The sequence below is a fragment of the Cajanus cajan genome, chromosome 11, assembly GCF_000230855.2.
Source record: "Cajanus cajan strain Asha chromosome 11, NIPB_CcT2T_4, whole genome shotgun sequence".
Lineage (NCBI taxonomy): Eukaryota > Viridiplantae > Streptophyta > Magnoliopsida > Fabales > Fabaceae > Cajanus > Cajanus cajan.
In genome coordinates, this window is record NC_138527.1 from 35,231,863 (window position 1) to 35,258,245 (window position 26,383).

At 33.0% G+C, this 26,383-nt stretch overlaps 4 protein-coding genes across 7 annotated transcripts; 3 read left to right on the forward strand and 1 right to left on the reverse strand.

Moving 5' to 3' along the window:
- Positions 1-111: 111 nt before the first annotated feature.
- Positions 112-5,664, forward strand: LOC109815812 (RING/U-box superfamily protein). Its single transcript, XM_020380612.3, has 6 exons — positions 112-848; positions 1,853-2,896; positions 3,172-3,366; positions 3,453-3,604; positions 4,197-4,307; positions 4,918-5,664. The coding sequence occupies exons 1-6, from the start codon at positions 705-707 to the stop codon at positions 4,976-4,978; spliced, it is 1,707 nt and encodes a 568-aa protein (XP_020236201.1). The 5' UTR covers positions 112-704; the 3' UTR covers positions 4,979-5,664.
- A 4,375-nt stretch (positions 5,665-10,039) lies between these two features.
- On the forward strand, positions 10,040-12,373 carry LOC109792356 (uncharacterized). Its single transcript, XM_083067494.1, has 4 exons — positions 10,040-10,434; positions 10,525-10,581; positions 10,678-12,046; positions 12,314-12,373. The coding sequence occupies exons 1-4, from the start codon at positions 10,040-10,042 to the stop codon at positions 12,371-12,373; spliced, it is 1,881 nt and encodes a 626-aa protein (XP_082923620.1).
- A 1,029-nt stretch (positions 12,374-13,402) lies between these two features.
- On the forward strand, positions 13,403-20,086 carry BMY2 (beta-amylase 2). 3 transcript variants are annotated; one of them, XM_083066262.1, is made up of 10 exons: positions 13,404-13,972; positions 14,379-14,603; positions 16,415-16,495; positions 16,668-16,871; positions 17,411-17,605; positions 17,865-18,029; positions 18,156-18,416; positions 18,797-19,009; positions 19,186-19,402; positions 19,733-20,086. In XM_083066262.1, exons 1-10 carry the CDS (start codon positions 13,580-13,582, stop codon positions 19,750-19,752), a joined length of 1,974 nt encoding a protein of 657 aa, XP_082922388.1. In that variant the 5' UTR covers positions 13,404-13,579; the 3' UTR covers positions 19,753-20,086. The 3 variants fall into 3 exon arrangements, with proteins under 3 accessions (XP_082922389.1, XP_082922388.1, XP_020236208.1); XM_020380619.3 differs by having other exon boundaries at positions 13,405-13,972; positions 19,749-20,086; XM_083066263.1 differs by lacking the exons at positions 19,186-19,402; positions 19,733-20,086 and having other exon boundaries at positions 13,403-13,972; positions 18,780-18,902.
- A 246-nt stretch (positions 20,087-20,332) lies between these two features.
- LOC109815811 (RNA-binding (RRM/RBD/RNP motifs) family protein) lies at positions 20,333-24,625 on the reverse strand. Of its 2 annotated transcripts, XM_020380611.3 has the most exons (9): positions 24,512-24,625; positions 24,085-24,403; positions 22,803-22,904; positions 22,582-22,668; positions 22,217-22,342; positions 21,752-22,042; positions 21,606-21,671; positions 20,760-20,882; positions 20,333-20,636 (listed from the first exon to the last, which is right to left on the reverse strand). In XM_020380611.3, exons 2-8 carry the CDS (start codon positions 24,382-24,384, stop codon positions 20,826-20,828), a joined length of 1,029 nt encoding a protein of 342 aa, XP_020236200.2. In that variant the 5' UTR covers positions 24,385-24,403; positions 24,512-24,625; the 3' UTR covers positions 20,333-20,636; positions 20,760-20,825. The 2 variants fall into 2 exon arrangements, with proteins under 2 accessions (XP_020236200.2, XP_082922390.1); XM_083066264.1 differs by lacking the exon at positions 24,512-24,625 and having other exon boundaries at positions 24,085-24,494.
- Positions 24,626-26,383: the final 1,758 nt, after the last annotated feature.

Below are 26,383 nucleotides of genomic sequence, written 5' to 3' on the forward strand. Positions count from 1 at the left end.
GAATTCTCATGATTTTAAAATAATAATAATAAAATTATGTATTATGTTTTTATGTTAAAAAAATTAATATAATCACCCCTTAGAAAATCTTCAATCAAAATTACTTACACATTTCTTAAACTTGAAAACCAGTTCTCCTATAGATTGACTATTAAAACAATGCTCACAATTATTGTACAATACAGTAATTGATATTTCTATAAAACTACTTTTGTATACTAATTCATATCATAATTACACAATTAAGAAAAAGAGAGAGAAAGAAATACAAAAAAGAAAAAAGAAAACGTTATCATAGAAGTTAATGTGTAAATAACACAACTCATATTTATATAAATTCTAAAGTTGTTTTACATATTAGTATTATTTATTAAATTAAAGTGCACAACTACATCTAAGTTTCTTTTTCTTTTGTTAATGTTCTCCTGCTCACTTTTCTTACAAAAAAAGCCTCCTTTCCCGTTTCCCTGCGAGTTGCTTTGTCTCATTCCCTCAGCTACTCCCAACCTCCTCCTCTTATTTCCACACACACTCCAAGCCACAACAATGCACCTCACCACCATTCTAATTTCCCCATCTCCCTAGATCTGATCTATAAAAAAAGCATTTTGATTTATGGGTCTTCCTCTTTGACTCATTGGGTATTCGGAAACTCATCCATTTTCCGCTTCTTCTTCTTCTTCTTCTTTTTCTTTCTCTTCGTTATGGGGTCCAGTGGAAGCAAAGCCACGTCATCGTCGTCGTCTTCGGGTAGTTTCAGGAAGGGTCGATCTAAGGGGCACAGAGGCTTCCCATCCTATTGCCTCGGAACAACCTCTGGATCTCGTGACATTGATTGTGACGACCAGGTAACTCGCCGTGTTCTTCGGAGAGTTTTGTAATGTAACAACTTCCTCTTTTTTTTCAACTTGCTTCGCATCCTTTTCAATGTTACGTCAATTAGATTATACAAATTGATAATTATCTTTAAGATTTTCGTTTATTTATTTTTTAAAATTTTTAAATCGAGTATGGAAGACTTTTTTTTCCCCCGTTATATGGATGCAGTAGTGTTAGTTAAACTGTGTTGTTTATATTCCGTGCTTAAATTTCCCGTTACTTTTAAATGTGTTTGATTTAATACAAAGGAGTTGCTTACTATGGAATTATTGCACTGATGCTTGGTGTCTATACATTTATAATAAAATCTGAAATATGGAGAGTGAAAGCTAATGATTTTCTTTCGGTACATTCCTTGACATTTACCATTTCAGTGGATGTTTCTTGCTTTGTAATTTAGTGCTGAAACACTCATTAGGTTGATTCTTAAAGGAGGAAATGACATGATTTAACAAGCTTAAAATCAGGCATCGACTAAGGGTAATGAAAGGAATCTTAGTCTTTAATAAAAATTCAACAGTTGATATTCGACACATCCATGATTTGTTATGATTTGTTATGCATGTGCACTTAATATCAACCATTGATTTTTTTTTTCTTTATTAATGGCTAAGATTACTTACTTTATACCCTTTAAAGTGAGTTACCCACTTTAGAGGAGCTACATTGAGTTACTGTTACAAATTACAAATTTTAGAGATTTTGGTATGGTGGTGTACTAGGACTTTCTTAACACTATACTTCTGTCCTATTGTTAGCCTCATTGTCCTGTCAGGCCTTGTTTTGTTTTTAAGCTATGACATGCCCTTAAGGTTGTTTTGAAAATAATACGTATAATGGAACATTTTCTCTTTCCTGTTTGTTCTCATATATTTGTTTCCGTGTATAACTGTCATGTATTGAAACAGTTTGGAATTGGTCAAGGTTTTTTTGGTACTAACTGCCTAACTGTAGTTTGAAACACATGCTTTAGGTTTGTGATCAGAGTAAAGTAAATGGAGATGATGAGACATACACCAGTGGCAATGAAATAGACTCGGATGAAGGGAAGACTGAGTCTTTTAGAAAGGTTAAATCTGATGAAGTGCCTTGTGTGCCTTCTAACATTGACCTTGAGGAGTGGGGTCCCACTGCATCCAGAACTGGCAGCAGCTCTGCTCATTCTTCTTCAAATCGGTCCTTGAATACTTCAAACGGATTCCTTTCTCGCTTTAGCCTTGTTCCTGGTAATATAAGCTTCAGACTTAGCAGAACCACAAGTTTGGGGTCATCTAGGCCTTGCCCTGTATCTTCAGCGGGTCTCTCAATTTTCAACAATGAAGATGAGCTTAATCTGCATCAAAGGCCTGCTAGTGGCTTGATTAATAGAAATGAAACTCAGCACCGTAGCAACTTGCTTAATTCATCTTTTGTTAGCCAAGTGCCTATACAGTGCCATGAAGAAGGATCTAATAATTTAAGACCTAACACCCCAGCATTGGTTTCACCAGGCAACTTGCTTAGCAGTCGCACACGTTCTTCTGTCCAAGATGTGGTTAGAGATGGTGATGGTACAAGAGAAGTGCCGGATGTGAACTTCTATTCTCCAAGAATTCATACTGATACAGAAAATTTTGAGACTAGACATACCGATAGACGAAATGGAGCCCGAGAACCTGTTGAACGTAATGTACGATTTAGCCGAACTTTAAGTGTTGGAAGGCTCCGTGACAGAGTTCTCCGCCGATCAACATTATCAGACTTCACCATTTGCCCTCTGCAACGAGAGAGAGAAGTAAGAGATGCTAGTCAAGATAATGGAAGACGAGCAGGGGAGAGAGACACCAGAGTGTCACCATCTGGTCGTAATGCTGCAAATTCTTCAACACCTAGATATCCTCAACCCAGTACACCTAGCTCCTTGTTTGGCATCCAAGACTATGAAGTTGAGACTTCACGATCTAGAGAAACTAGGTATCAGGATTTACTGGAACATAGATCTAATTTCCTTGAAAGGAGAAGAAGAATACGATCTCAGGTTTGTGTATTTTATGATTATTTTTATTAATAACTGATCTGATAGTATGTTTCATTTCCAAACCAAAAGCATACCCTTATAATAGAAGAAGAAAAATGAAAAAATATGGCCAAGATGTTCTGCTTGCCATAAATAATTGAATCGAGGCTTTTGAAACAAACAAAAAAAAAACTCAGAAGACTTGTAGTTTCTTCTTTGGAAACATCTGTAAAATGTTCTCTTTCTCCATCGCTGGATTTTATTCATGTTGATGATGTATGTTTAAAATGGTTTAGGTCCGTGCTCTTCAGCGGTTGGGTAGTCGGTTTGAAAATCTTTCTGGACATGACAGATCATGTATCTTGTCTGGTCAACATAGAAATGGTCGTTGTGCATGCCGAATCGGTAGTCGTGATACCAATTCAAATGATGATACCAATGCTAGAGCTAGCATATCAAGAATTGTTATGCTAGCTGAAGCCTTATTTGAGGTAAGTTTAATTTGCTGTGTTAGCTGTTCTGGTGGCCATTCATTTTATAATTATACAAGTTGAATATTTGTACATATTTTAATTAGGTTCTGGATGAAATTCACCAGCAATCTGTAGTTTTATCTTCTCGCCCTTCTGTGTCATCTATCGGTTCTGTTCCTGCACCTAATGAAGTTGTGGAATCCCTGCCTGTCAAATTATACACAAAGTTGCACAAACATCAAGAAGATCCTGTGCAGTAAGTATTCAGGCTCACCCTCCTCAGAGTGTTCGTTCTCTCAAATGCCTTTGGATTTTTCTTTTCCACTTTCATGTCCATTTCTTTAATATAAATCTTTTTCTCTTGCATCTCTTTTTAGTGACATGTCAAACCAACTTGTATCCTGCGACTTTTCCAAAATAAAAGTTAAAAACAGGAATGAAAACGATGAATAACACTCTTCAGTCATGTCTTTCAAGACTGCACTGGCTTTGTTTTACATGATGGCATGAAAATGCTACCTGATAGCGATACCATATACCTTGAAACTTTACCTCCCACCTCCGTAACCAGTTGTTGTCATCGTCACTTACTGCATATTTTGCTTTAACGATTCATAATTTCAGGTTTTAATTTTTATGTACCTATTCAGATTTTCATGAATGTTTTTTTTTTTTTTTTTGTCACGGAGTGAGGCCTCTGCCCTTGTTTACTTCTTTTAGTATGCTGATGCACATTTTATTTTTTAAATTTATTTAGTACTATTAAACTTAAAACTAGTTTAGACATTTCTCTAATTGGAATATACTAAACATTTTTTTTTGCCTTTGTTAATCCTTTAATTTTGTAGATGTTATATATGCCTTGTGGAGTATGAGGATGGAGACAGCATGCGAGTTCTGCCTTGTCATCATGAATTTCATACAACATGTATAGACAAGTGGCTGAAGGAGATTCACAGGTACATGGCTAAAAAGTTCGAAGTTATATACAATTGTTTCTTGCTAATTTACTGCTATGGTGTTGGTGTATCTATGCATATCTTGGACTGTGGAACCTATCTAGTAAATGGGACAGAAGAATAAAGAACATAGACGATGAGTGGATTTTGCATCTATTTTTTAAACTAGCAGCACTTCAATAAGTAAATTGTAAAGTAATGCTGGTAAACACTAGAAATTTGCATAACTGTATAATGGTAAATTCTGGAGATTGGAAAAACTGACTGAATGTTTTGCCATCTTGTGAGCTTCTGCCCTATTATTTTGAGCTCATTCAACCTGTGGTCCAACCACCATGATATTTTGAGATGGATAACGAAAGATTTTAATGCCCTTCTGACATCATGATTTTGCGGACTTTTCCTGTTTTTAAATCTTGGCAATTCATAAGACCCTACTGTAATAATTGATTTAATTCCTCTGCATCATTAAATTGAGCTATATATGTCCCGATGTACCTTGTTGTCCTCTATTCATATGATCATTATGTTAATATCTTTACTTGCAAACTCATGTGCTAAAGATGCTGGGGAATGTGTGATCTCTTTAACTTTAATATATTATACACAGGGTGTGCCCACTATGTCGAGGGGATATCTGTGTATCTGATTCACTGCCGACAGAGAACTAAGGTGGCCAATTGTTAATCAACATCTCAGAGATACTCATGGCTCCTTTGATCATTCATTGCACATAAGCTCATGTGACACCAACAGAAGAAGCACTTTCATTGTTGCCAATGATTATTTACTCCAATTTCTTAATAAACATCAAACCATAGTAGAAATAGACTGATCTACTAGCTCACCCTTTATCACCAAGTGAAACAGGTGACCAAAAAAGGTGGGTAGGGGTATTGTTTATGGAGAAATTTCCCAACATGTTTCAGAAAAAGGTTCTCTTGTGATGCATCCAACACCCTTTTCTTTTGCCCCACTTCTTGTTAAACATATACACCATTTGGCAAAAAGCATCAGTCAAAGGAGCACTTTTGGTCATCCATGAAACTGCAGATTGGCACAGCATCTTTGACCGAGTCATTCTCTTTATCTGTAGACCGGTCAACCAATTGGCTTCAAACATTACAGTCTTGCATGCGTGTGATGATACCCTTTTCACTTTTCAGAGGAAAAAGGGAAAAGAAACATTTCAATTGCAGTGTAAATTGAGGGAGACAAGTGGTAGTTGTCTCCTAACAGGCCTGAAAGACCACCAGCTACACTGATTTGTTGTACTATTTGGTCTGCATTGTGTTCTTCCAATGCATGATCATGATGCAGGGATGGTTATAGCATGATTTGCTTGAGATCTGGATCACCCACTTATCTTTATTCATTTGATCTGTCAATTTTTTTTTTAATATTTGCTTAATATTTTTATATCATTGCCTATTGATGGAGGAACCTTGTACGTTTTCCATGTTGTCGTGCCACTCACTGTCGCCTTGTTAGATCATTTTATTGTTATTATTATTATTTAAGTACAAAATTAATGCTTCTAGATTTATATATGTGAAAAAATGCTTTATTTCTTTTTTATTTAAATATAAGTAAATTTCAACAAATCAGTGTTATTTAATATTTTTGAAAGATATTTTTAAATAATAAATGGAATTAAGGATATTTTAGTAAATATAGCATATATTTTATAATAAAAATTAAATATATTTAACTTTGTTTCTTAATTTGTAAGTAATTACTTTTTTTTCTTATATATCGGTAATTAGAATATTACTATTATATTACAAATATCTTGATTTTCAATAAAAATGATTTGCTGATTTTAGTGTCTTTGGGATAATTGTGGGGAAAAGGTATTATTATGAATAGTTGCAAACGAGTGCGCCGGCCGACCTAAGGATAAGAGCTTTTAAAACTTAAACTTTAGGCTTACAAATAAAAAGAAATGTTTGATATTAGTTTTTATAAACAAAAGAAAAATTCACTTACGTTAGTTACAACTTTTATATTTTTATCATATAATTAAGATTTGCTTATCTTACTCATAAATCATAATAGAAGTTCTCACGTGATATGCTTCCTTATGTACGTATTAAAAAAATCAAAGTGAGTGGCATAATCATTTGCAATAATGGATATCATACTAATTTCTTAATGTTCAAACAACGAAATTGCTTAGATAGATGATCATGCAAAGGATACTATGTCAAGTAAGTAATTCACATGGCCTAAAGCACATGTATTTGGATCTGTAATGAGCATGAGTTTGACTCGTGAACTGATAGTTGCTTGCTGCCATCCATAGGTACAACACAGCACACTATTGGTCTCAAATCACATGCAGAGGTGACACATATTTCATGCATGTCAGCCAGAAGTCCAGAACCTTTGTTTTAATGATATATTAAGAAATCCAATTTCAATCAGATAGGGAGTAGTATAAGACGAGCCTAATAAAAAATGTATCAAGTTATTATCACGTAGAAGATGCTATATTATTGGAGTGACTACTATTTTATTACATTCTAATTTTATAAAACAAACTTTCAAATGATACAACACAACACTATATTTAAAGACAAAGCACAAAAAAGGGGTGTGGTGTTGTCTCTTGGTTGGAACAAGGGAATGTAGGAGAAAAAGTAAAGAAACGAGTGCAATGAAATGAAAGAGTAAAAAAATGAAAATAAAAGAAAGAAAGGGAGACAGAGAGAGACATAATCATCATGAAAAGATAATGAAACAAAAAGCTTTATATTTCCCATACAAGGATAAAAAAATCCGTCTCGAAATATTTTTCATTTTCTTCCAAACCAAACAAATAAATGAAACTTAAACTCTTTTTTTTCTTTATTCCAACAAACTAAAAAATTTGTCTACTACTTTTTTGTAATATTTTCTTTCTTCTTCTTTTTATCTTACTTATTTCTCTATTATTTCGTAAACACCTTTTAATTTACGTGGCACTATTCTATAATCCCAACAAAATTGTTTAATTTACTTCCCACTCCCCCCAAAACAACGTATATATTTGATTCGTGGAAATTGAAATGAAATTACAATAATACAAAATAAAACAAGAATTTTTTTTTTTAAAGATCAGAAAGATTACAAAAATAGTTGTAACGAGAATTGAATTTAAGTTCTCATACTTCTAACTATCCGAACTCCTTCCGACCTAACTACTCCCCACCCAATCACTAAACTAACCATAATGATCAAATAAAACAAGAACTTTGATTCACTATAACATTTTTTTTTACTGAAATATATGTTATATCATTTAGTCTACGTTTGACTAACTATGGTATTTTTTTAAAATTTTAATACATAAATAAAAAATAAAAATACTTTCAGTTAATGAAGTCTCTCTCTTAATTTACTTTTTTTTTATACAAGATTCAAATTTAAAATATTATATAAAGAGACGAACACTACACCAGAAGTGGCAATAGATAGCACTATTTAGATAGCGCTTAATTAATAAGTGTTGTGTTTTAAAACATGAAACGTTAAAAAAACGCTTAATTAAATAAGCGCTATAATATAGTTTTATATAGAGAGCGCTTAATAAAAAAAATGATATCTTTGTGTTATTTTATTTATAAAAAAATATGTTATAGCGCTTTTATTAAAAAATGCTTTCTAAAAGTGGCATTAGATAGCACTATTGAGATAGCGCTTAATTAATAAGTGTTGTGTTTTAAAACATGAAATGTTAAAAAAGCGCTTAATTAAATAAGCGTTATAATATAGTTTTATATAGAGAGCGCTTAATAAAAAAAATGCTATCTTTGTGTTATTTTATTTATAAAAAAATATGTTATAGTGCTTTTATTAAAAAGTGATTTCTACAAGTGGCAATAGATAGCACTATTTAGATAGCGCTTAATTAATAAGTGTTGTGTTTTAAAACATGAAACTTTAAAAAAGCGCTTAATTCAATAAGTGCTATAATATAGTTTTATATAGAGAGTGCTTAATAAAAAAAATGCTATCTTTGTGTTATTTTATTTATAAAAAAATATGTTATAGCGCTTTTATTAAAAAGTGCTTTCTAAAAGTGGTAATAGATAGCACTATTTAGTTAACGCTTAATTAATAAGTGCTGTGTTTTAAAACATGAAACGTTAAAAGAGCGCTTAATTAAATAAGAGCTATAAAAAGGTTTTATATAGAGAGCGCTTAATAAAAAAAATGTTATCTTTATATTATTTTATTTATAAAAAATAATGTTATAGTGCTTTTCTAAAAAAGTGCTTTCTAAAAGAAAATAAATAGATAGCGCGTGTAAATAGAAGCGCCATTTATAAAATTTTATGAATTGATTATTTTTTTTAAAAATTATTATGGCACTCATTGAAAACATTTTAAAAAAAATAACTGCGAAGTACTTATTAAAAAAACCTTTTCTATTGGTTTATAAAAAAATATGTTATAGAACTTTTCTAAAAAAGTGCTTTTTAAATAATATAAATAAAAAGATTTATAAAATTTTATAAATTAACTATTTTTTTAAAAAAATTATTATGGCACTCATTGAAAAATAATATTTTCAGAAAAATAATTGTAAAACGCTTATTAAAAAAATGCTTTCTATTGGTCTTTTGTTTAATGGGCCGATTCACTTCATGCATTTGTGTATTCACTGTCCTCATAACTCACGGTTCTTTGTTTTCCTTCACACCCACGTTAACATTTAGTATCCTATCACTCCCGCGCTCCTTATCACTCCCGGCCATAGTCATCCTTTGAAATCTTCCTTTACCATCATTCACAACATTTATATCCTTGTTCGTAAAGTGTATCTCAAGCTACCTCTGCTTAGCATTCACATCATTAACTCGTATTCCAGGTTTTTATTATTAGGTATTTCTTTTTTTTGTTCCTTATTGAATATTTTTTTTTCATTAATGCTTAACTTTGATTCAAGAAACAAATATTAAATTCCTTTTCTTTTACTTTTTCTTTGATCAATAGAAGAAAGCACTACGACAACTGCGACATCCGTTGAGAAATCTAGGTCTTTTTTTTTTGCAAGATTCATCCTTGAAAAGTTACGTTCTTTTCTTCTTATAAGAAAAGAAAAAAGGTGAGAAGAAAAGAAAAAAGGTGAGTTCTCATATATGTGATTACCTTCTTTTAGTCAAATATTGCATTTATTTTTTATTTTTATATTTACTATTTTTATCTTTTGTTGCGAATGATGTATGATGATTTGTGTTGTTTTGAAATTTTAATAATTAAACAAGATTATCTAAACTCAGATTATGAGTTATGCAACTCAACATAGGTTCAAGAAATGAATATAGGAAACAATACATATATGTAGAAAACATGAGAAGAAGGTGCAGATTTTTAAGGTAGTGTTTTTTTACCATTTTATCTAAGAGCATTACTTTCAATTACCATCTTTTTGTGAAATTTATAGGAGCGTGACATGCTAAAGTCAATGCACAACACACAAATATGAGATCCAATCTTGTCTACGCACGTGTAATAAGATTAAATATTGTACATAGAAAAGACATCACATGGATGGCTATAATAAAGTGCAATGCAAAGACAAAAATTGGAAAACTGGATTCAATTACATTCAATACACTCGTAAACATAGCTTTTTCCTAAGCGAATAACATCCCATAGCATAAGTTATGTTAATTTCTGGACCTAAACAACCAGGGAACGACATAGATATATACTTGGCTCCTTTGATCGAAGACTTAAAGTATATGTGGAATGAAGGTGTAGAGGTGTATGATGGGTATAAGGAAGAAAATTTTAAACTGCAGGCAATGTTGTTTGGAACTATTAATGATTTTCCAGCATACGGTAATTTATCAGGATATAGTATCAAAGGAAAGTGTGCATGCCCTATATGTGGGAGTAATACAAATTGGATGTGGCTAGAGCATGGTAAGAAAAATGTATTTCTTGGCCACCGTAGATTTTTACCTTCAAAACATCGTTATCAAGGGTGGAGAAAAGCGTTTAATGGGAGATTAGAAGAAGGTAGAGCCCCTGAATTGTTGTATGGTGATAAAGTTTTTGAAAAGGTTAAGGATATAACCAATAAATTTGGTAAACCTTTTGCGGCAAATCTAGTAACTAGTGGATGGAAGAAAAGGTCAATTTTTTTTTATTTGCCATATTGGAAGTCCTTATATGTAAGACATTTCCTTGATGTGATGCATATTGAAAAAAATGTTTGTGATAGTGTGATTGGTACACTACTGAATGTGCCAGGAAAGTCTAAGGATGGCATCAATTCCAGGTTAGACTTACTCAATATGGGAATTAGAATAGAATTAGGACCAATAAAGAAAGGTAAACTCTAATATCTACCTCCAGCAGCTTTTACTCTATCTAGAAAGGAGAAAATTATATTTTGTAAGTTTCTAGAAGGAGTTAAAGTTCCAGAGGGGTATTCTTCAAACATTAGGAACCTGGTATCTACGAGGGATTTAAAGCTAAAAGGGTTAAAGTCTCATGATTGTCATGTTCTCATGGAGCATTTACTACCAATAGGTATACGCTCCATTTTGCCTAAAAAAGTGCGATGGACCATAACTAAATTGTGTTACTTCTTTAGAGCCATTTGTAGCAAAGTGATTGACCCTGGAAAATTGCAAGCATTAGAAAGAGAAATTATTTTAACTTTGTGTGAGCTTGAGATGTATTTTGCACCTTCTTTCTTTGACATAATGGTTCATCTTACCATTCACCTAGTTAAAGAGACACAATATTGTGGGCCAGCTTATATGAGATGGATGTATCCAATGGAGCGTTATATGAAGATATTAAAGGGGTATGTGAAAAATCGAAGTCGACCAGAGGGTTGTATTGTGGAACGATACATACTTGAAGAAGCTGTTGAATTTTGTACTGATTACCTCTCTAATGCTGAATCAATAGGGCTTCCAAAGTCTCGACACAATGGGAGAATTGAAGGAGAAGGTATTATTGGAAATACAATATTGACCATATCGAGGAAAGATTGGGAGCAAGCACAATTGTATGTTCTACACAATGACGATGAAGTCCAACCATATGTTGAGAGGCATAAAGACATGCTTAAGAGGTTGAACCCAACTAGGAATGACAATTGGATAATAAGAGAACACAATAGAAATTTTATACAGTGGCTAAAAAATCACATTTTTGCAGAGCATAATGCAAATTCCTCTTTAATTTCTGATAGATTGAGATGGTTAGCAAATGGTCCAACTTTTCAAGTCTTCTCGTACACTGCATATATGATTAATGGGTATACATTTTATACAAAAGAACGAGATGATAAGAGTACCATGCAAAATAGTGGTGTCACTTTGGTTGCTGAATCTATGCATATCTCAAGTGCTAAAGATAGAACCCCTATCTATGCGAATATGTCATATTTTGGGGTGATTGAACATATATGGGAGTTGGATTACAAGACATTTCAGGTTCTCATATTTGGTTGCAAGTGGGTTGATAACAATAATGAAGTTCGACAAGATGAGACAGGGTTTATGCAAGTGAACTTTAATAAGGTGGGGTACAAAGATGAGCCATTTATCTTAGCATCACAAGCTCAACAAGTTTTTTATGTCACTGATCCTATTGATGCCAATTGGTCAATTATGTTGTTAACCAATAAAATAATTGATCACCAAAATGAAGATATAGAGGATGAAGATACAAATGTTGAGGATGACCCATTGTATGTGATATCACATATACTTGACGATGATCCGACGGTAGATGATATCCTACATAGGAGAGATGACCATGATGAGGGGATTTGGATCAATCCATCATTTTGTGTCCATAAGAAACAAAAAAGTTTTAATTTGACTAGGAAGATTGGTGTTTATATGTCATTAAAAAATGCTTGTAGGTTAGTATGTTCTGCTATAGCATTTTTAGGCCATGCCACTTTTCTTTTATGCTATTTTTATAATCTTTATACATTTTTTTTTATATTGTATCTAGTTGGTGACTTATAATTTTTCTTTTCTTTGTAGAACCAATGGGCTGTGGAATATTCTAAGAGAGAGAACTACATGATATTGGACAAGCATTGATTATATGTTACTGTCGAGTTAATGTCAAATAACTAAATGTAATATGTTAGGTCTATATACATTTCCTTTTTTTTATTTGAGTCTAAGACTAGGAGTTGCATGGTAATGGACAAGCATTGATTGTGTTTAGATATATGTAACTATTATTGCAACAAACTAAATGTAATACATGTTAGGTTTATATAAACTAATCTTTTAATTTTAATGTATTACATTATACATTATATTTTTGAATCAAATTTGGCTACATTGTTGATTGATTGTTATAGTTCTGTCTTGGGATTTATTTTTGCATGCATAGCAAAATCAACAAGTGTCAATGATGTAAAAAAATTATTAAAAAAAAATTAAACATATAGATAGCGTTTATATAAGGAAGTGCTTTCTATTGGCTAGAATATAGAGACATAGATAGCGCACTTAAAAGGAAGTACTTTCTATTTGCATATACATAGTTAGCGCACTTAAAAGGAAGTGCTTTCTATTTGCATATACATAGATAACGTTTTTTTAGAAGCGCTATCTATTAATAAACATCGTTCAAATAGAGAGCGCTTTTTAAGCATTAAAATAAATGTCATCTATTGATGTTTTTGAGGTAGTGGAATTTACTTTTTTTTTTATATACAAGATTCAAATTCAAAATATTATTTAAGAAGACAAATTTACTTTTTTTTTATATAAGATTTAAATTCAAAATATTATTTAAGGAGATGAATAACTAACAAGTTGATGTAATTTGATAACACCTATTTGATATTATTATATTTACATGCAAGTCTCATGACTATTAGCAAATTCTTATGATTTTAAATTATTATTTTTTTTAGTTCAAATATTGTGTTACTCTTGAATTTTTAAAATACAAGAGTTTTTCTTAATTATTATTATTCATAAAATATATTTTCACGTAACCAAATTTAAAAAGGTAAAATGCACGAAGACACATATTAATATAATATTAAAAAAATTTATTTCTTATATATTACTAATTGATTAATTTATTAAATATTATATAATTATCTTTAGTTTTGGTTAGAGAGGTTTGAGGAATGGAGGCCCAAGAAGGCACGAAGCAGAGCAGGTGGCAGGAGGGGTCGTTTACGTTGGGCCAGTTCATTTCAGAAACAGAAAACGGCGTTGAGTTTAGTTATCAGTCTATGAAGAAGGGAGAAGAAGAAGAAGCGTGAATTGTGAATTGTGAAGATGAAGAGCATAAACGACGACGGTTCAGCACAAGATCTCGACCCTCAGAGCGACCACAGCTCCGATTACTTAGCCCACCCTAACACTCACCCCCAACCTCACCCTCAGCCTCGCCGTCCGCGCGGCTTCGCGGCGGCGACGGCGTCCGGCGCCAATTCCGCCGCCAAGGGGAAGAAGGAGAGAGAAAAGGAGAAGGAGCGCACGAAGCTCCGCGAGCGACACCGCCGAGCCATCACCAGCCGCATGCTCGCCGGCCTCCGCCAGTACGGCAATTTCCCCCTCCCGGCGCGTGCCGACATGAACGACGTACTCGCCGCGCTCGCGCGTGAGGCTGGCTGGGTCGTCGACGCCGATGGCACCACCTACCGCCACTGCCCCCCTCCTTCTCACATGGTTCCCTTCAATTCTACTACAATTTCCCGTTTGCGCTTTAATTCACTGTTGCTTATTGTAGAATACTCCAATTTGTTGATGGTTTATGGAGTGTGGAAGTTGAGATGCGACTTGTTGTGGCAATGTGCTTGAGTTTAGTTAGTTGCTTGTTACTCATATTGATTAAAAGAATAAATATTACACTATATATGCATTTTACACCATATTCGTAAGTTTGTTGACTTTTGTAATAGCTGCTATAGAAATCGTACGAACGATGATTTCTGATTGATTGACTGTTGAAAAACTAAACAACTAGAGTGCATGCCTATGGAGCCTGAGATGTAATAAGAAGATGAAATGTTGGGCTGGGTAATGATTTTTTATGTTGATTCTTTACGTTTATGCTGTATAGTATGTTATGCAGGGGTCACTTGCGGCTAGGTCAGTTGAAAGTCAACTCTCTGGTGGTTCTTTGAGAAATTGCTCGGTTAAGGAAACGATTGAGAATCAGACATCTGTGCTTAGAATTGATGAATGTTTGTCGCCTGCTTCCATTGATTCAGTTGTAATTGCAGAAAGGGACTCAAAGAATGAAAAATATACAAATGCTACCCCCATCAATACAGTTGACTGCTTGGAGGCTGATCAGGTGATTAATTATTCTGGAGTATTTGTATCATATTTGATGTTGACTCTGATTTATATGAGCTACAGTTTTATTTCTCCTTGCTTTTTTCTTGTTTGCGATTATCTGAAATCCGTACAATTAACTATATATAATGACTATAATGTAATGTTACAGTTACACTATAGTGTTTTCTTGATATATCATGGGTTGAAGATTGTTAATTAGACATTCTTATACAAAACTTTTCTAATGGGCCAAAGTCACACTCAAATTGCATAAAGTTTATTTCATTTTGTTTTTTTTCTGGACCCGAGTGGTGGGATTAAATTTATGTAACATGGTTGTGGAGCAGTACCTGAAGCCAAATGATTGTTGTTCTTGATAAAGCATTGTATCGTTTGTTTGTTAGCAAAATTCACTGAGGGTGAGGCTTGCACGACTTCCGTTTCTTTTGACAGAGTCGCCAAATGATCTATTAAGTCACAGTGTGCAGTTTGCATAAATGAAAGTTTTCATTGTGTGTCAAGTTAGCATATGAGGCACTCATACTTCAATTTGCTTCACATGTCTGATACCAATACTCTTGAATACTTTCATCAATATGCATGAGTGAAGTATCCAAGCCTGTAAAAGAATTTATGAAAAATCCAATAGTTACATGAGACATATAAACATGTATAATGTAGAAACTTGGAAGTATTGTCCATTGATAAACCAAAAATAAAAATTGTCCTCTTTACAGATGATTTCAAGAAAGAAATTAGATTGATGGTACTATTCCTATTTGTCAATAATAGGAAGAGGCTCACATGCCTTTTTAGTGCAAGCGTGTGAGAATGACATGCCAGAAAAAAGTGGTGCATGTGGCGGCCAGCATCAGGCCAGGTGGTGTGGTGGTCGCTGGAGGAAGGCGGTCCTGATCATGTGGTTGTGCCAGAGAAATGGTGGCTCGACAGAGGTCAAAGGAGGTCTACAGTGCAGTGGGTACTGTTCCCCATGAGAAAATGCATGCACTGAGGCAGGAAAAAAGAAAAAGAGAATCCTAAAACATCAATTCCATATAAGATTACAAGAATTGTGTGTACTGATCCACACACGTTCATCTTTATTAATAATCAAGTAATGAATTACAATTAACCAAATAAGGAAAGAAAATAAAGAACATCCCTAATTTCTAGCTTTACATAATTCTTTATTTACATAGATGCAACCCATATGTTTAACAATGTTGATAATGATTTACAATTTTTTTTTTAGTAATGATCAAGAATTATGTTCTTAATTTGGATTTGCAGAATTGCAATTATATATTTGTTATATTTATGTTTTATGAATCTTATGCATACATAGATATGTAATTTTACACGTATTGTATTTTATATAATTTTAGAATAATTGTATCATTGTAATATATGTATCATTGTAATATATGTATCGTATATGTGCATCATAGTTGTTTACCAGATACACTTAGTATTTGAAATATGTTCTCCTTGGTTTGGAAGTATTATTGCTTGATATATTGGTGTGTGGAGCCCACAACCATCAGGGACAAACTGAGTATCAAGATAAACATGATTCATAGGAAAAAAAAATTGACAATGACAATGCTGATATAGAATGATATAAAAACTGAATATTTTACTGAACTGAAACTGATGCTAATTGTGTAAATCTCGCTTCCTCAATGGCTTTATGTTGGTTCCTAGTAAACTTGATAGTTTGTGATTGAAACTTAAGCATTCTCTGGAATAAGTTCTCTTTAACTTTTGCATCTATACCCATTACTGGCTTTATGTTGGACCAGCTGACTGTGTAATTTATTGATGCAGCTTATGCAAGATATTCATTCTGGGGTGCATGAAAATGACTTCACTGGCACACCTTATGTTCCTGTTTATGCAAAGCTTCCGGTATGTGTCCTCTATTTGCTGCTTGCTAAATAACTAGCATTAAACCTGGGTGATTTGTCGGTTATAGACAACAAATTACACATTTACAGCTTTCACTTTCGTGTGTCCTTTCTAGTAATGTGTTTGCCTAGTATTTGATTATAGGGTTTCAAAACTTGGTCTTTTATTGCAGGCTGGTATTATTAACAAATTTTGCCAGTTGATTGATCCTGAAGGCATTAAGCAGGAGCTAATCCATATCAAGACTTTAAATATAGATGGTGTTGTTGTGGATTGTTGGTGGGGCATTGTTGAAGCCTGGAGCTCACAGAAATATGTGTGGTCTGGTTATAGGGAGCTTTTTAACATGATTAGAGAATTCAAACTGAAGTTACAGGTATAATTTTAATTGCTCATATAATCTTATACCTGCATTGATGTCCTTTAAAAAGAAATTATATCAAACACAAGTTAGTTTTTGCTATCTGTAATATGTGGCGTGTGTCTGGGGTTTCAGTAATAGTCCCAGTCATTTATTTTCTATTATGGACGTGCTTTTTCTGATTTGGACTTTTGGATAGAAGTGCTGCCTACCTATTAAATGCTTGCAACTAGTAATAAACATGAAGGACATAATATGGAACAGAGCGTTTCAGAATGAGCTGATGTTGTCAACTCTGTATGGCGTATCTGTTTTTGATATGGAAACTTAGACATAATAACTAGCAGATGATTTTCAGTTGTATTATTTGTCAAAAATATGTTTCTTCACTGTATTACATAAAATCATTTCCCTAGCTTGCATAATATTTGAAAAATCATATTATTTTAAAATGTCAGTGGTTTCTCTAATTGGATGTGTATTTTTGTGTTGGAAATTGGGAAGCATCTTTGACATTGGAGAACCTTTCTTGATTCTTATTTCAAATTCTGAAGGTTGTTATGGCATTTCATGAATGTGGAGGGAATGATTCTAGTGATGCATTGATCTCCCTCCCACAATGGGTTTTGGATATTGGAAAAGACAATCAGGATATATTCTTCACAGATCGTGAAGGACGGAGGAATACTGAATGCCTTTCGTGGGGGATTGACAAAGAGAGAGTTCTCAAGGGAAGAACTGGAATTGAGGTATGGAAATGTTTAACATATCACTCCTAGATTCAAAGATTTTATATCCACTTTATTGTCAAATGTCTGTTAGTTATATTTACATACTAATTTCCAGTGTACTTCTGCATTTTATCTTTAAGAAAAACATTTCTGTTTTATGTGTGCAGTTCTACGTGGTTATATGTTCTATTCTTTGAATCATTCCTCCGTTGAAATTTACATGCGTTTTCATTTGTTGAGTGTTTGTTACTGATTTGCCTTCTCTAAACATTTACAGGTCTATTTTGATATGATGAGAAGCTTTCGGACAGAGTTTGATGACCTGTTCGCAGAAGGTCTGATTTCTGCTGTAGAAATTGGTCTTGGAGCATCTGGGGAGCTGAAATATCCTTCTTTCTCAGAAAGAATGGGATGGAGGTATCCTGGTATCGGTGAGTTTCAGGTACCTGATATTGTGGCCCCATTGCAAAATTGTTTGCATTATTCTGTAACGTAAATAGTATGTATGCCATCATATATTATTTGTTAATAAATAAGTCTTGTTTTCTTTCTCATCTTCTATGGGCAGTGCTATGACAAATATCTACAACATAGTCTGCGCAGAGCAGCCAAATTACGGGGTCACTCTTTCTGGGCTAGAGGACCTGATAATGCTGGACATTACAATTCTATGCCACATGAAACTGGATTCTTTTGTGAGCGAGGTGATTATGACAACTATTATGGACGCTTCTTCTTACATTGGTACTCCAAGACATTAATAGACCATGCAGATAATGTTTTGTCTCTTGCAACCCTTGCTTTTGAGGAAACAAAAATAATTGTCAAGGTAGTGTTCCTGGCAAATCAGCTTTTACTATAGTAGTTTCATCTCACAGTTGTATGAGTAAATTTGGATGATATTAGTTATTGCCAGCATTGAGTGTATTCATGGTTGATATTATTTGAAGTCAGTTTGGTATCCCCTTAATCTGAGGTTGCTTTTAATACACATTTTAAATTTAAGAGAGAAACTTTTCTTGCAATAACTGTTAATGCTGTATAATTCTTTACCCATAAAATTATAAAGTGGTACATAAAATAGCAAGCATGGTCATTATATCTCCTGAAAAATCATATCCTGCAGTCAAAAGTATAAGTAGACGGACTGAAATCATGTCATTTTCTATAAATTAATTAATAAATGTCTTAGACAATGATATCTTGTAGGTTCCTGCTGTATACTGGTGGTATAAAACTCCTAGTCATGCAGCAGAGTTGACAGCAGGATATCACAATCCAACAAATCAGGATGGATACTCTCCCTTGTTTGAGGTTCTGAGAAAGCATGCGGTCACCATGAAATTTGTCTGCTTAGGATTTCATCTTTCCAGCCAGGAAGCTAATGAATCATTAATTGACCCAGAGGGTTTGAGTTGGCAGGTAATTTGATTTTCCTACATTATTAACCTTCACGAGAATATTTCTTCTGATAAGTTTTGCCGCCTTAAATCCAGTTTTGATGTTTCTTGCATGAAGGCGGGAGTTATGCTTGTTTAGATAGTTTCCATAACTTGTTTCGGTCAACTTGGACCCATGGATGTTTTATGTTAAAACAGGTGCTAAACTCAGCTTGGGATCGTGGATTGATGGCTGTTGGAGAGAATGCACTCCTTTGCTATGATAGAGAAGGGTACAAGAGATTAGTTGAGATGGCAAAGCCCAGAAATGATCCCGATCGACGACACTTCTCATTCTTTGTTTATCAGCAACCATCTTTGCTGCAGGCAAATGTTTGCTTGTCCGAATTGGACTTCTTCATCAAATGCATGCATGGTAAGAATCCTAGGAATTTACTCTGATCTATGTGAAAAGTATTCTTTTTTTCGTGGTTTTTTGCACAAAACGTGGTGTTCTACAAGATCATTGCACTAATTATTTTTTTCCTCTTGTTTGCACGGCAATGCCTAACTTTCGCTCAGGTTATCGTGTATAGTCTGATAGAATTTCTATGTTCGATACAGATTATGCTTGAAGCATTGGTTTTCTTTAACTATATTATTGAAACTGGTTTGTTTTCAAGCGGGCTTCATAATTTCAAAACATTGTTACCAAGTTTATTATTTATTTTTTCAGAAAATATTTTCCATCTAATGTTAATTATAGTTAAATATTCTTGCAGGTGAGATGACAGATCTGTAATAGCTGCAAATTATACGTTTAAATTGTAGGCCATTTTCATGGGGCGTAATGACCTTAGGGCAGTGCAACGCCATTTTTAACAATGTCATCTATATATAACATATGTAGCCTTCAAGAGGTGGCCTAGTCCCCAAGCAGCGCCATACCATAGTAGATCAGTGCCTTTTGCAAGCTTGGTAATGCCGGGGGTTAAGTTCTACGGGATTCCAACTTCTAATCTAACCGATAAAACTTGCAATTATGAAATGTGATTATGATGGCGATATTTTGTGAAAAAATTGTTAGAGAAAATAAAAAGGCATATAAGGCCATTTGTAATTTGCTAGACTGTTATTCAAAATGTATTCGGTTGGTTCAGTATCTAATCAGCCACTGAACTGAATCTCTAAAGCGATGGAGTACACGTCTAGACCTCCAAACATGGGGTGAGTGTAACCAGAGATTCCTCTCTCTCTACATTTTTAACGCGTTGGAGCTTGAATTATAACCATTTAAGTTCTCTGCACCAAAGGTTAAGATTCAGTATAAAACTACTACCACGTTTATTCTAATCATAGATGAACCTTGCATGGGAAAGGCAACGATAAGATGCTTTCAATTATCTGAAAGTTAAATATTGCAAGCAAATTCACAAAATTGATCTAAAATAGAATATGAAATCTTAGCAAATAAGCTATAAATTTGATCCTTTGAAGCCACCTGGGCTACAACTGAAAAAAGATAGGACCACTAGGATGCGACACCTTCAACCAAAAAAATAACGAAATAAGAAACGGCAGTTAGCTTAAGTATCTGTCTTCCCACTATAACTGCCCGTCTCGTTATTTATCACCTTCATTGTCATCTTGCATGTTCACCTGCATAATGACTACAAAAGAAAACTTATGTAAACAATTGGGTGTACTGGTACAACATGAAACAATGGCCATCAGACACCATATCCTATGTGTGTCTACTATAATATCATGAAACAAACAAATGCAGAACAAACCTCAAGTTTTACTCGGTGCAATTCTCAATGAAAGATATTTGATGCATTACAATATAAACCTTCTCCTTATCTTTGAGAATCACAATACTGAGGAAATTCACATTTGCACAAACCTGCTCTAGCCTGGTACACACAAAAAAGTTATTTTTAACACGAGAATATTCAGACACTAAAGGAAATTTTGGAACAAACAATTAGTTAGCAGTGCGTAAAAGTCTACATTTATTGCATCATGTAAACATAGTAACTAGGAAAATGCATCCTTGTATTTGATTACATTCTTTATAAAATATCAAACCTGTGGTGCAGTTGACACTTGAAACACAAGTAGTATCACAATTATAATTAAGTGGTTAAGGTTTTTTATTGTTATCAATCCAGAGGGAATGTTAGACTTACAAAATCATTCACGTGATTTCATCTTAAAACTAAAGCTTTTATTTTAGGATAGTTGGTTCGAGACAAACACTAAACCAAGGACATACAAATCGTAAAGCGTTTTTAAAGCATTTTCATAATTCAAACCAGCTAATTATTGGATTTAAAGGAATATTGTACAGGAAAATTACAGTCTATATCAACCAATCATATCAACCAAAATAGAAAAGAACGAAAAAAATACTGAAAAGTATATATGAAAAGCCTTAATATCAAAAGGATTTCCTGAGAGCAGGTGTGGCAACTGATGAAATAATTGCATAACCAATAACATTTTTTTCCTCTTGTGCTGAACAACTAGATACTGAACCACTAACAATAAAATGTACTAAGGGGTTTAATGTTGTGTTTATAGAAATAACAAGAAAAAAAAAACAAAAGAAAAAAAAGACCATGACATCCACACACCTTACGTAATGTAAAAGATACCCTTCTTGAAGCCCTTCTGATGACTCTGCCATTCACTTTGTCTATCTGTGGGCAAAGAAAATATATTTAGTAGCAAAAATATATTATCGCGACACACCTAAATGCACTTAAGCCAAGGATCATACCTTGTGGTGTGGAATGTAATGATGCCATGCATAACGTGCTTCTCCAGACAAGAGTAGCAAAGATCGAGGGGGAAGATAGATAGCCCTCCTTATAAAATTTGAATGATCTTCTGGATTTTCTATTCTTGCATCAGCACTTGAGGCAACTCTGGGAAGCCAGTCACCATTTTCATATTGTCTGAACTCCATAATACAAGGCCCTGATAATGAAAGGCTGAAAATTAAATCTTCAAATGCAGAGTGAGTGTCTATATGGGGGGACAGGCCCACGCCAGGTGGGTACTCATTTACCTGTAACATAGCAATATTTAAACTCGGAACATCATAAACAATGCTTACATCTAAAAGTATCAAACAATGTTCAAAATAACTCATTTTTTCCCTCATGAATGTGCTAACAAAAACAATAATAACATTTTATAATTGGATTAAAAGTTCATGGAGTACAGCAGTAAGTTTGCATACCGTAAGTTGGTCCAAAACTATATTTTGAACATTCCCAAAAGTTGGACATGAAGAGATTCTTTCAAGTATTGGAGAAACAAATGGAGGAAGTTCACCTAAGCAATGTCTTGTATTAACGTTTCTAATCTGCAAAGCCAAATAAAGCAGAAAGAAGAATCTAGATTAATCAATCTTCTCACAATACTTAGCATCCTGTTTGTTATATAACACATTTTGGACTAGTTTCGAATAAGATCGTTAATTTAAAAAAAAATAACTATTTAGTTGGCTGGGAAAAGGTTGGATTCCCACTAATTTTGGGCATAACAGGAAGGAACAAAAGATAGCTAGAAAAACCCAAATAATCCTTGAAAGTTGAAACTCACATCATAACGAAATTCATAACCATAGTGTTGAACCCTTCTTTTTGAAAGACTGTTCCAAGGCCGACAGTCTACAGCTTGAAGCAACTCCTGAGAAGAGAAGACAGAAAAGGCCAAAATTTGCACAAGAAGCACCAAAATAAGTAAAAAATGTTTTGAAACACAAAAATGCAAAAATGGTAGGCTAAGCAATGTAGCATTGATACAGAAAGAAAACTCATAACCTCTTCTTCTTTTGCACTAATGAAGTCATGCACTAGATAAAGGCCTGGAATGCTCACATCTGATGCTGTGATAGATACAGGAACAAAGTCACTAGCTTGATCCTAAACAGACATGTAAACTCGTAAGTACTAACACTAACATATGGGATAATTCAATCGACCACCATAGCTTGTTTAGACAATTACACCAGCTTCCTCACTTTGTCATTTTGAACTAATTTTAAGAAACTTATGGGTCCGTACATGGAAGTAGGGAAGTATAATTTTCTAAATACTCAACTAAGGTGTCAACATATGTTACAAGAATAAAAATTGAATTGAAATACACGAACAGTGTATAGAATTTTTTACATTATTATGTAATCATGAATTCTCATATATTTTAAAAAGAAAAAAAGATTGAAAGTGTATTAAAACTAAACTCTCTTAGATTAACACACAAAATAAGTAAAGTAGACATAGTCTTCAACTAAAGATTCAATTAAAATACATAGATAGCGTAAAGGTTTTACATTATCATCCAATAACAAATTGTCAAGTATGATAAGATTGTTCATTTATGTATTTTGAATCAATTTTTGACTAATTCTAGACATGAAACTTATAATATTAGATTCATTTATATTAAAACTATGAAATGTAATTACCATTTAAATTCAAAAGAACTATAAATATATTGAAAATCATGTGAAAAATATATCACATGAACAAAAAAAATAATATGAAATTAGAATTTTTTGGAAATTTTCAACTTTCACCATGTTTTTAACACATTTGGTCTGAAATTCAATTCCATTCAATAGTTTTCATATAAGTAAATTTTATGAGACAAATTCCAAGTCTTGAATAAGTCAAAAAAATTTCAAAGAACTAAATTAACCTGAATTTAGGAGATAAAGGAAAATGAACATTTTAAAAGATAAGGGATAAATTGAATCTAAAAAATAAGATGAAGGACCAAAAGTATAATTTAGTCATTTAACTACTTACCGCCAATTTAGTCTATGAATATATATCAATATTATTTCTTTAGTCATGCATTTTTTTGAATTTTGGACAAATGATTGTCAATTTGTATTTTTAGATACTTATTTTAAAATTTCTTAGCTTCTAGGACTAATAAATTCAGGAACTAAAGTAGATGTTTACTCATAAAAGTTCAACTCCATATTCTTATCAAATTGGATGTAAATGTAATGTAACTAGAGCTATGTACATATAACAGTCCTGATCCTAAAAATAAAAATGAACCATTTTAGTGAAATGAGTGGTAGTAGAATACCTGTGGAGTTGGCTGAAGCACAGAATAACGGATATGCAAGGATCGACCTCCAAGTTGAGGACATGGGCGTCCATGTAAAGCCTTTAAAGCAGCTTGTGCAGAACTCTCTTCAACGTAAGCCACAATGACACGTGTCCCACTCTCATCTGCTGCATAAACTCCCTTCAACTCTCCGAATTTGCAGAACGCAGATGCAATGTCATCATCAGAAAGCCCCACTGCGGGCCCACAATTGGCCACGAAAAGGTTCGAACTCGATTCACCATCATTCTTGGGACGCCCAAACCTTGGCAAACCCATCGCAATGCCCCAAACGATGCTGCATAATCAAATAAGACGAAGTTTATTAGAGTCTCGAAGTTTATGGTTTTGGTTCGACCCAGTTGAGGATCAGTGAAAACTATTATGGAATAACACGAAAACGCACTTCCACTGTTGAGGGTAGGAATCAAGTTTCAATTTTACCCATCTACAAGTGCTTTGTGCTGCACAATTAAACTCACATCACAACATTGAAGGATTTTGATCCTCTACAGTAATCACGGCCCACTCCAAAACCAAATCAAAGTATATGTGTTGGGTTGGGTCAATAGGAATTGTGTGTTTTGGACCCAAAGAAGAAGACCAACTTTGTTGGGTCTCACACGAACCCAAAGAAGAAAATAAATCACTATGTTTTTCAAATTGTATTTTTTTATTTGCCAAAAAATATTTCTTTTTTAAATTCAATTCTTATGTACCAAAGTTGTTAGTTTAATTAATTTGGCATTTGTGAATTATTAGGATTGACTTAATAGTAAAGGAGGAGGGTTGAAGAAAAATTTACATGATCTTAAATTCATTCTAACCATAGTACTATCATTATAATTTTAAACTATTAAAAATAATAATAATAATTTGTATCTCTCTTAACCATAGATTAAGGTTGGATCTTTGCGGTATATTCACAGCGTGATATTTGTTAAATTTTGATCACAATTAATACCATCAATTTTATATTTTTAGTTTCTCACAAGTACCGTAATGGTTTGAGTTCCATTACCAGTTACTAGGGACATCTTTATTAAATATTAATTTGATGGGATGTTTATTTTGATACATATTTAGTAGGATATTTAGGAGTACATTATGATAAATTAAAATATAATAAATATTTTTAATTGATTCATTAAAAAAATAACATCGTCACCCTTGTAATTTTTTTAGGTATAAAGATGGAAAGATAATCTTTTTCAAAATAATAACAATGTGATTTAAATATTTTGTAATCTCTATAAAATTCTTGGATTCTTGTTTTAGTTACTATAAAATATTTCAAAATTTATAATTTTTTTAATAAGGAGATATATTTTTTTTCTTCTATCAAATTGATTTTTATAAAAGTAAAGTGGTATTTTTAATCTTGACTTTATACCTAAGTCAAAAATTAAAAATTCTATAATTTCCATTCGTACAAATTGTTTGGAAGAATTGTCACACCCTAAGAAGCAATTTTTTTAAACTATAAATTTTTTATATTAGAGAGGGGGTAATATATATATATAATTATTTAAGAATTTAATTAATAAAGTCATGCATCGATCTTATGTAATATTATCATACACATGTTATGAAGGTGATTTTCATAAGGAATCTTATACAAAAGTGTAATCGAATACATAAATCATTTTCAAAAACTAGCCGATGCAGAAATAAGTATATAGAACATAAATATCTTTTAGGTAGTATTTAAGACTTAGATCAATAATCAACTTAGTCAAAATAATGAATCAATGGTTGAACTGTATCAATTGATAAATAATTAAATATATAATTTTAAATTAAACATATACAATAAAAAATAAATAAATAAACTCGGGTTCAAGACTTCAAGTCCCATATAACGCAATGCACATTTCCACATTAGGCAGCATGGTGATGGGAGGTATATCTATGAGTGTTAGTACATGTCTATGCATATGATATGGCCTTCTACTTATATATTCATTTTTGTATATAAAAATGATATTATGTAAGTTGTTGTATAATTTTTGTTGTATGTATAGGATTACATTTTTCTTTAGAATAATGTTACATGTATAATAAAAATACAATTTGTAAAATGCTAGAAAGGACATGATATTCCAAGGTTCTCGAGCCTAGTGTAGACATGGTCGTGCTTAGAAGGCTAAACCATAGTACTTCGTGCATAAGTAATGAAGTTAAACGCCGTCGTATAGTGATTCCAAACATAATATTAGAAAGTCTCATATTGAGTGCAACAAGGGTCACTCTTAGTGAGATTTAGGGTGCGGGAAAA

Excerpts from the sequence above, each read along its gene's own strand:
- LOC109815812 (XM_020380612.3), top strand. The coding sequence starts at position 705 with ATGGGGTCCAGTGGAAGCAAAGCCACGTCATCGTCGTCGTCTTCGGGT. Across the intron at positions 849-1,852 it reads ACATTGATTGTGACGACCAG|GTTTGTGATCAGAGTAAAGT; the intron begins GTAACTCGCCGT and ends CACATGCTTTAG. Across the intron at positions 3,367-3,452 it reads TAGCTGAAGCCTTATTTGAG|GTTCTGGATGAAATTCACCA; the intron begins GTAAGTTTAATT and ends TATTTTAATTAG.
- LOC109792356 (XM_083067494.1), top strand. The coding sequence starts at position 10,040 with ATGTGGAATGAAGGTGTAGAGGTGTATGATGGGTATAAGGAAGAAAAT. Across the intron at positions 10,435-10,524 it reads ACTAGTGGATGGAAGAAAAG|TGTGATTGGTACACTACTGA; the intron begins GTCAATTTTTTT and ends TGTTTGTGATAG. Across the intron at positions 10,582-10,677 it reads AAGGATGGCATCAATTCCAG|AAAGGAGAAAATTATATTTT; the intron begins GTTAGACTTACT and ends TACTCTATCTAG.
- BMY2 (XM_083066262.1), top strand. The coding sequence starts at position 13,580 with ATGAAGAGCATAAACGACGACGGTTCAGCACAAGATCTCGACCCTCAG. Across the intron at positions 19,010-19,185 it reads CAGAGGGTTTGAGTTGGCAG|GTGCTAAACTCAGCTTGGGA; the intron begins GTAATTTGATTT and ends ATGTTAAAACAG. Across the intron at positions 19,403-19,732 it reads CTTCATCAAATGCATGCATG|TTAAATATTCTTGCAGGTGA; the intron begins GTAAGAATCCTA and ends TGTTAATTATAG.
- LOC109815811 (XM_020380611.3), bottom strand. The coding sequence starts at position 24,384 with ATGGGTTTGCCAAGGTTTGGGCGTCCCAAGAATGATGGTGAATCGAGT. Across the intron at positions 22,905-24,084 it reads TGCTTCAGCCAACTCCACAG|GATCAAGCTAGTGACTTTGT; the intron begins GTATTCTACTAC and ends ATGTCTGTTTAG. Across the intron at positions 20,883-21,605 it reads TATCTTTTACATTACGTAAG|GCTAGAGCAGGTTTGTGCAA; the intron begins GTGTGTGGATGT and ends TGTGTGTACCAG.